Source organism: Nerophis ophidion, linkage group LG02 (assembly GCF_033978795.1).
Source record: "Nerophis ophidion isolate RoL-2023_Sa linkage group LG02, RoL_Noph_v1.0, whole genome shotgun sequence".
Taxonomy (NCBI): Eukaryota; Metazoa; Chordata; class Actinopteri; order Syngnathiformes; family Syngnathidae; genus Nerophis; species Nerophis ophidion.
In genome coordinates this window covers 77199101-77209100 of record NC_084612.1, presented here as the reverse complement: position 1 = coordinate 77209100, position 10000 = coordinate 77199101, and the positions used below count along the sequence as shown (strand labels likewise).

Genomic DNA, 10000 nt, shown 5'->3' with positions numbered 1-10000 from the left:
GGCCGTGTGGGACGGCAGCTGGTGGACGGACCCGCCCATCAGCTCCGTCTCGGCCAATAGGCTGACGGTGGAGGCGGGGCGCTTGGACTGCGCGAACTTCCTGAATTGGAAACCCAGATCAGAGTTCCTCGGAATGGTGGAGGACTTGTCGAAGTCCGACTGGCTGTTGGCGTGCGACAGGTGGTGCAGGCAGATGGAGTCGGCGTCCCCGTGCAGGGAAATGGACTCGTAGTCGACTAGAGAGAGGAAGACCAGGACATGATGAGTCACATGATGACACACATTTGTCAAATCAATCCGCGTTTCTTCAACACAACAAACAAAGTTCCTACAACCTACTTAAAAAACATAAAAGGAAGTTTGATCCGTTTGATTTTCTAAAAAAAAAAAAAAAAGTATGTGATTGCCAATTAATGCTTTTTAATTAGGGCTGACAAAGTTGACGTGACAACTCGTTAACTTTAATTTCTTTAACGGGGCTCCTTTTTTTTAAACAAATTGTATCTTGGCTCTTTTTTGGCATGCCGTGGAAACGCTGATGGCCTTTGGTTACTGGGGAGCTACAAGCAGGAAGAGAGCGAGCAGAAATGCACAAAGACAAGGAGACATGATGGAAATGAAAAAAGAAAAGGGTACATAATGGAAACAAAGAAAAGGGTACATTATGGAAACGAACAAAGAAAAAGGTACATTATGGAAAAAAACTAAGAAAAGGGTACATTATGGAAACAAAGAAAAAGGTACACTATGGAAACAAACAAAGAAAAGGGTACATTATGGAAACGAACAAAGAAAAAGGTACATTATGGAAACGAACAAAGAAAAGGGTACATTATGGAAATGAACAAAGAAAAAGGTACATTATGGAAATGCACAAAGAAAAATGTACATTATGGAAAAAAAACTAAGAAAAGGGTACATTATGGAAAAAAACAAAGAAAAAGGTACATTATGGAAACGAACAAAGAAAAGGGTACATTATGGAAACGAACAAAGAAAAAGGTACATTATGGAAACGAACAAAGAAAAGGGTACATTATGGAAATGAACAAAGAAAAAGGTACATTATGGAAATGCACAAAGAAAAAGGTACATTATGGAAACGAACAAAGAAAAGGGTACATTATGGAAACGAACAAAGAAAAAGGTACATTATGGAAATCCATCCATCCATCCATTTTCTACCGCTTATTCCCTTTCGGGATCGCGGGGGGCGCTGGCGCCTATCTCAGCTACAATCGGGCGGAAGGCGGGGTACACCCTGGACAAGTCGCCACCTCATCGCAGGGCCAACACAGATAGAAATGCACAAAGAAAAAGGTACATTATGGAAAAAAAACAAAGAAAAAGGTGCATTATGGAAACGAACAAAGAAAAAGGTACATTATGGAAAAAAACAAAGAAAAGGGTACATTATGGAAACGAACAAAGAAAAAGGTACATTATGGAAATGCACAAAGAAAAAGGTACATTATGGAAAAAAACTAAGAAAAGGGTACATTATGGAAACGAACAAAGAAAAGGGTACATTATGGAAATGCACAAAGAAAAAGGTACATTATGGAAATGCACAAAGAAAAAGGTACATTATGGAAAAAGAACAAAGATACATTATGGAAACGAACAAAGAAAAGGGTACATTATGGAAATGCACAAAGAAAAGGATACATTATGGAAAAAAACAAAGAAAAGGGTACATTATGGAAATGCACAAAGAAAAAGGTACATTATGGAAAAAAACTAAGAAAATGGTACATTATGGAAATGCACAAAGAAAAAGGTACATTATGGAAACGAACAAAGAAAAGGGTACATTATGGAAATGCACAAAGAAAAAGGTACATTATGGAAATGCACAAAGAAAAAGATACATTATGGAAACGAACAAAGAAAAGGGTACATTATAGAAATGCACAAAGAAAAAGGTACATTATGGAAAAATACAAAAAAAAGTGTACATTATGGAAACAGAGAAAATGGTACATTATGGAAACGAACAAAGAAAAGGGTACATTATGGAAACGAACAAAGAAAAGGATACATTATGGAAAAAAACAAAGAAAAGGGTACATTATGGAAATGCACAAAGAAAAAGGTACATTATGGAAAAAAACTAAGAAAATGGTACATTATGGAAATGCACGAAGAAAAAGGTACATTATGGAAACGAACAAAGAAAAGGGTACATTATGGAAATGCACAAAGAAAAAGGTACATTATGGAAATGCACAAAGAAAAAGATACATTATGGAAACGAACAAAGAAAAGGGTACATTATAGAAATGCACAAAGAAAAAGGTACATTATGGAAAAATACAAAGAAAAGTGTACATTATGGAAACAGAGAAAATGGTACATTATGGAAACGAACAAAGAAAATGGTACATTATGGAAACGAACAAAGAAAAGGGTACATTATGGAAAAAAACTAAGAAAATGGTACATTATGGAAACGAACAAAGAAAAGGGTACATTATGGAAATGCACAAAGAAAAAGGTACATTATGGTAACAAACAAAGAAAAGGGTACATTATGGAAATGCACAAAGAAAAGGATACATTATGGAAAAAAAAACAAAGAAAATGGTACATTATGGAAATGCACAAAGAAAAGGATACATTATGGGAAAAAAACTAAGAAAATGGTACATTATGGAAACGAACAAAGAAAAGGGTACATTGTGGAAACGAACAAAGAAAAAGGTACATTATGGAAACAAACAAAGAAAAGGGTACATTATGGAAATGCACAAAGGATACATTATGGAAATGCACAAAGAAAAAGGTACATTATGGAAAAAACTAAGAAAAGGGTACATTATGGAAACGAACAAAGAAAAGGGTACATTATGGAAATGCACAAAGAAAAAGGTACATTATGCAAAAAAACTAAGAAAAGGGTACATTATGGAAACGAACAAAGAAAGGGGTACATTATGGAAATGCACAAAGAAAAAGGGTACATTATGGAAAAAAACAAAGAAAAAGGGTACATTATGGAAAAAAACAAAGAAAAGGGTACATTATGGAAACGAACAAAGAAAAGGGTACATTATGGAAAAAAACAAAGAAAAAGGTACATTATGGAAAAAAACTAAGAAAAGGGTACATTATGGAAACGAACAAAGAAAAGGGTACATTATGGAAATGCACAAAGAAAAAGGTACATTATGGAAAAAAACTAAGAAAAGGGTACATTATGGAAACGAACAAAGAAAAGGGTACATTATGGAAATGCACAAAGAAAAAGGTACATTATGGAAAAAAACTAAGAAAAGGGTACATTATGGAAACGAACAAAGAAAGGGGTACATTATGGAAATGCACAAAGAAAAAGGGTACATTATGGAAAAAAACAAAGAAAAAGGTACATTACGGAAACGAACAAAGAAAAAGGTACATTATGGAAAAATACAAAGAAAAAGGGTACATTATGGAAAACGAACAAAGAAAAAGGGTACATTATGGAAACGAACAAAGAAAAAGGGTACATTATGGAAACACTAAGAAAAGGCAGGAACTGGGAGACTACTCAGAATAGAGGAAAAGATGAATGCAGCAATGTACAGAGACATCCTGCAAGAAAAGCAACACTTCCCATCCAACCTGAGGGAGTTGGAGAGGTGCTGCAAAGAGGATTGTGCAAAACTGCCCAAAGACACGTGTACCGAGCTATTCAAAAAGACTTGAGGTCCATCAACAAAGCACATGAAAGGGTCTAATTACTTCTCTGCATGTGATTTATTAGTTTATTGTGTAATAAATTTGAAGAAAACCTCTTCACATTGTTATTGTGTGTCGAATTTTTAAGAGAAAAATGGATATGCCGTATTTCCTTGAATTGACGCCGGCTATATAGAATTACTGCCGGGTCAAACTCGTTTCGCCAAAATAATTAGCATATGCCTAGAATTTCCACTGGGTCAAACTCGTCACGTCACGAGTGACACTTCACCTGTCATCATTTTCAAAATGGAGGAGGCTGATTTCAATCATTTGAAATCGCAAAAAGGGAAGAAGATTAAGAGCTATTCAGTAGGATTTAAGGTCCAAGCTATTGAATATGCTAAAAAGAACAGTAAGCAGCTATGTTTTATTAATATACCGTAGCTGCGTGTGTCAAATATGAGTCATTAAATGAATCCCGCCTCCTGGTGGTAGAGGGCGCTAGTGATCCTTCTTGCGACTACTCGGCTGCAGAAGAAGTGACAACAAGCAGCGATCGTTTATTTTTTCCTCTCGCTTGCACTTTTAACATGGAGGATTACATATCTAAAATAAAACAGTTTTCTAAACTGGACTTTCAATCGAAGCAGGAGGTGATAAAGGAAGATCTCCATCGAGACAGAGAGACTTTTAAAACTGAAGAAAAATAAGGAAGACTTCTATAAACAAGTTATCAATGCTTTTGATCAGAAGGAGCTGCGCATGGACTTCATTTATAAGTAAAGGTAAGACCATAATAATGTTTTTTTTATTAAATGTGCTTTTCATGATGGTATCCGTACATCACACTCAAATTTATAAGCACAGGCCTAAATTTACCGCATGCCTTTGAGAAGATGTTTTAAATTAATTAGCGCCTTGGCGGCAATTCAAGGAAATACGTTATTCCATTTTTGATTTAGGCTGTAAGATACCAAAGGTGAAGCGCTGTGAATACTTTCCAGATGCCCTGTGACTAATCTGAAGCGGACAAGTTATTGTGTTCAAGCCCTGAGGTCCCACTGCATGTCAAGGAGGGAAGGAGACAAGGATGCAAGTGGAGGAGGGATGTCGGAAAAGAAGTCATGCAGAAAGGAGGAGAAGCAGTCAGAGACCTACCATAGAGGAGGGGGTCTCTCTTTACAGCTGGAAAGACAAGGAAGGAAGTTTAGCAGAGAAAACCACCGACAGGACAAAGGCACAAACAAATGGAGGAAAACCCACTGAGATGATGGATTTAAGACCGAGAGCTGCTGACGTCACAAATTGAAACCCAAACCAAGCGCTTCTGTCCTGACGACAGCTCAGAGCATCTGAAGCAGGAAGTACTGACCAATGTGAGTCTAGTATTTATTCCAGGAAGAAGCCGCTTTAAAGGTTTTCACTTTTTGAAAATTGCACCATTTTGATAGTAAGCGTTGCCTTCATTAGAACCCTCATATAAGGCTTCTTAATTTTGTGGATTCAGACAGGTTGTTTTTCTGTGTTTTAGGTCCATTATGGCTCTTTCAACGTTTTGGGTTGCCGACCCCTGCTCTCGGCGAAGGCGGCTGCACTCCCTCCCTCTATTGAGTTTTTTTTCCTGGCACCAAACTGAGCGACCCACCATAGGAGCCTACAGTCTGGCATCAACCTAATTTTTTTTAACTCTCACCTTAAAACTCATCTGTATACTCTAGCCTTTAAATAGACATCCTTTTTAGACCAGTTGATCTGCCGCTTCTTTTCTTTCTCCTATGTCCCCTCCCTCCCTTGTAGAGGGGGTCCGGTCCGATGACCATGGATGAAGTACTGGCTGTCCAGAGTCGAGACCCAGGATGGACCGCTCGTCGGGACCCAGGATGGACCGCTCGCCTGTGTATCGGTTGGGGACATCTCTACACTGCTGATCCGCCTCCGCTTGAGATGGTTTCCTGTGGACGGGACTCTCGCTGCTGTCTTGGATCCGCTTGAACTGAACTCTCGCGGCTGTGTTGGAGCCACTATGGATTGAACTTTCACAGTATCATGTTAGACCCGCTCGACATCCATTGCTTTCGGTCCCCAAGAGGGGGGGGGGGGTTGCCCACATCTGAGGTCCTTTCCAAGGTTTCTCATAGTCAGCATTGTCACTGGCGTCCCACTGGATGTGAATTCTCCCTGCCCACTGGGTGTGAGTTTTCCTTGCCCTTTTGTGGGTTCTTCCGAGGATGTTGTAGTCGTAATGATTTGTGCAGTCCTTTGAGACATTTGTGATTTGGGGCTATATAAATAAACATTGATTTATTGATTGAACTCATCTTTTTCCCCCTGCACCCACATTTTAAAGGGCACCGGCCTAGTGGCCACTCATCAGCGTTCCTGCTCTGTCACCCTGAGCAACGTATGACTGCTGTTTGACAGCAGAAAATGCAATTTCACCGTGCTCCTTAAGCGCAATGACAAAGTGCGGTCGTACCCTAAAAATAAAACGATACCCATCCCTAAAATCAATAAAGAAGTGACATGTCCTCACCGTGTGTGTGGATAGTGTCTTCAGAGCAGGACGGCGTGGTCGTCTGCGTGCTGTAACCACTGGAACAGTGCAGCGAGTCCCGGCTGCTGCGCGGCAAATCCGAATTCAACACACCCAGGGTCAAGGCCAGCTGATCCCGGGCTGAGCAGGACTAATTGAGAGGTGGAAGGGGGCGGGGCATCGTTGTGACTTTGATGTTTAAGAATGAGCGCTGGTGTGTGCGTTACCTTGCCGGACGCAGACATGGCCCGGACCCTCTCCCCGTGCTGAGTGTACGCACTGTGCGGGGGGGCCAGGAGGCCATTTTCACCTCTGGCTTCCATCAGAGTGAGCTGGTTGCTGGAGCCAAATGCATCCTGGCACAGCAGAGCACAAATGGCGTCAGTTTGAACAGCGCGGGTCACACAACAAACGCCGCAGAGCTCAAAAGAAACAATGTGTCATGTGTTTGAATGTGTTTCTGGACTGTGTATGTCAAAAATACAATGAACAAATGTTGAAATAAAAAAAATACTGGTATCATATGTGCACACCGTATTTCCTAGAATTGCCGCCGGGTATATAGTATGCACCTGCCTAGAATTACTGCCAGGTCAAACTCGTTCACAAAATAATTAGCACATGCTTAGCATTACCGCCGGCTCAAGATTAACGCCGGGTCAAACTCGTTTTGCAAAATAATATTTTTATTAGCGCATGTCTAGAATTTCCACCGGGTCAAACTCGTCACGTCACGAGTGACACTTCACCTGTCATCATTTTCAAAATGGAGGAGGCTGATTTCCATCATTTCAAATCGCATAAGGGGAAGAAGATTAAGAGCTATTCAGTAGGATTTAAGGTCCAAGCTATTGAATATGCTAAAAAGAACAGTAAGCAGCTGTGTTTTATTAATATACCGTAGCTGCGTGTGTCAAATATGAGTTATTAAATGACTCCCGCCTCCCGGTGGTAGAGGGCGCTAGTGATCCTTCTTGCGACTACTCGGCTGCAGAAGAAGTGACAACAAGCAGCAAGAGTGAGCAGCCATCGTTTATTTTTTCCTCTCGCTTGCACTTTTAACATGGAGGATTACATATCTAAAATAAAACAGTTTTCTAAACTGGACTTTCAATCGAAGCAGGAGGTAATAAAGGAAGATCTCCATCGAGACAGAAAGACTTTTAAAACTGAAGAAAGATAAGGAAGACTTCTATACACAAGTTATCGATGCTTTTGATCAGAAGGAGCTGCGCATGGACTTCATTTATAAGTAAAGGTAAGACCATAATAATGTTTTTTTTTTTATTAAATGTGCTTTTCATGATGGTATCCGTACATCACACTCACATTTTTAAGAGTAGGCCTAAATTTACCACATGCCTTTGGTAAGTGCCGGAGTGAGAAGAGGTTTTAGAATAATTAGCGCCCCGGCGGCAATTCAAGGAAATATTGTATATTGTATATACTAATGCAGTTCTGAAAGAAAAAATGCCAAATATCACCGCCGACAATCGGTCGATTTCTCCTCATGACTATACATTAGTGTTCATACTATACATTATTATATCGCACAGCACCCACTGAGAAGATGTGGCATCTGTAAAGCTGAATTTAGGCGAAGAGTTGGACAAACAGTTTTAGAGGGGATTTTTTGCAACGCATGACAATATTGAAGACGTATCGTATTTTTCTGACAATAAGTCGCAGTTTCTTTCATAGTTTGGCCGGGGGTGCGACTTATACTCAGGAGCGACTTATTATTATTATTAACACATTACTGTAAAATATCAAATAATATTATTTAGCTCATTCACGTAAGAGACTAGACGTGTAAGATTTCATGAGATTTATCGATTAGGAGTGACAGATTGTTCTGTAAACATATAGCATGTCAGAGTATCTGCAGGTTTCAGCAAGTCAAATTTAAGACTTTTTAAGACATTTTTAATGCCACCTTGAACGAAATTTAAGACCGAAAAAATAATAAAAAAAATCTATAAATATTAGCGATGGTTGGGGATCCCACTGTACTACAACCTCAATGACAATCAGTCAAGTTTACTTTTTGTATGTTTATTGATAAACAAACTGATAAGAACCACTCTGCCAGCTTATCAAAAATCTGGAGAGATCCAAAAACTTTGAGATCCAAAACAAACAAACCAACACCAACGCCAGTAAAAACATAATAACCAAGGTGAGGGTAAAAATAAATTACATTTGGTCAATAATAGTGCAAAACAGTATTATAAAATCAACAACAAAACACCGAACACACACTCATATGAGCCTCAGTTGAGCTACATCTCACTTATTTTTAATTTGTATCTCTTGAAGAGACACAAAGAAAAAAATGAGTGAGCTGAAATCACTCACTTTGACTCAAAGATGTGCCCCGAAAAAAAAAAAGAAAAAAAAAGTGGTCGGACAATTTAAGACCATTGAGTACTGAATTTAAGACCATTTTAGGAATTTCTAATAAATTTAATACTTTTTAAGGCCTTAATTTTAGATACATGAATTTAAGACTTTTTAAGGATCCGCGGATACCGTGCATGTTCTATATGTTATAGTTATTTGAATGACTCTTACCATAATATGTTAGGTTAACATAGCAGTTGGTTATTTATGCCTCATATAACCTACACTTATTCAGCCTGTTGTTCACTATTCTTTATTTATTTTAAATTGCCTTTTAAATGTCTATTCTTGGTGTTGGATTTTATCAAATACATTCCCCCCAAAAACGCGACTTATACTCCAGTGCAGGGGTGCCCACACTTTTTCTGCAGGCGAGCTACTTTTCAATTGACCAACTCGAGGGGATCTACCTCATTTATAAAAATCATTTCTATTTATTTATTTATGAAAGAGACATTTTTGTAAACAAGTTAAATGTGTTTAATGATAATATAAGCATGTGTAACACATATAGATGTCTTTCACGAAGACAAGAATATAAGTTGGTGTATTACCTGATTCTGATGACTTGCATTGATTGGAATCAGACAGTAATGATGATATCGCCCACATTTTCAAATGGAGGAGAAAAAAAGTAGTCCTTTCTGTACAATACCACATGAAAGTGGTTGGTTTTTGGCATCTAATTCATCCAGCTTCCATACACTTTACAAGAAAAACACTGGCGGCAAATTCCGTAGCTTGCTTGATTGACATTCACGGCACCCGAGGGTCTTGTGAGATGACGCTGGCTGCTGCCAGTTCATTATTTTGAAAAAATGACAGAGAGGAAGGCGAGAAACACTTATTTCAACAGACTTTCGTCAAAACTCTAAAGGCCGACTGCACATTTCCTATCTTCACAATAAAAGCCCTGCTTCATGCTGCCTGCGCTAACAAAATAAGAGTCTCGGAAAGCTGGCGTGCGCAAGTGATGTGCACGCCAGCTTTCTGAGGGATGGCTTGTGCACGCCAGTTTTCCGAGACTCTGTATTTAGTTAGCGCAGGCAGCATGAAGCAGGGCTTTTATTGTGAAGATAGGAAATGTGCAGTCGGCCTTTAGAGTTTTGACGGAAGGTACGGCGCGAGAGTCTGTTGAAATAAAAAGTGTTTCTCGCCTTCCTCTCGGTCATATTTTCATAATAATGATCTTGCAGCAGCCAGCGTCATCTCACAAGACCCTCGGGTACCGTGAATGTCATTTAAGTGACGTCTTGGTGAAGATTGATGATCACTCATTTTTAGGTCTATTTTTTTTAAAAGCCTGGCTGGAGATCGACTGACACACCCCCCGCGGTCGACTGGTAGCTCGCGATCGACGTAATGGGCACCCCTGCTCCAGTGCGACTTATATGTTTT

At 39.3% G+C, this 10000-nt stretch overlaps 1 protein-coding gene across 2 annotated transcripts in view; it reads right to left on the bottom strand.

The window, feature by feature from the left end:
* mtss1 (MTSS I-BAR domain containing 1) overlaps positions 1 to 10000 on the bottom strand; it is a 103251-nt gene that overhangs the window by 1787 nt on the left and 91464 nt on the right. The window contains exons 11-14 of one of the 2 annotated variants that reach the window (XM_061891948.1): positions 6427 to 6555; positions 6200 to 6350; positions 4825 to 4851; positions 1 to 236 (exon numbers count right to left, since the gene is read on the bottom strand). The exon at positions 1 to 236 is cut by the window's left edge and continues 1787 nt beyond it. In XM_061891948.1, coding sequence (XP_061747932.1) covers positions 1 to 236; positions 4825 to 4851; positions 6200 to 6350; positions 6427 to 6555 — 543 coding nt within the window. The remainder of the gene's footprint in view (positions 237 to 4824; positions 4852 to 6199; positions 6351 to 6426; positions 6556 to 10000) is intronic. The other variant, XM_061891955.1, reaches the window with a different exon arrangement.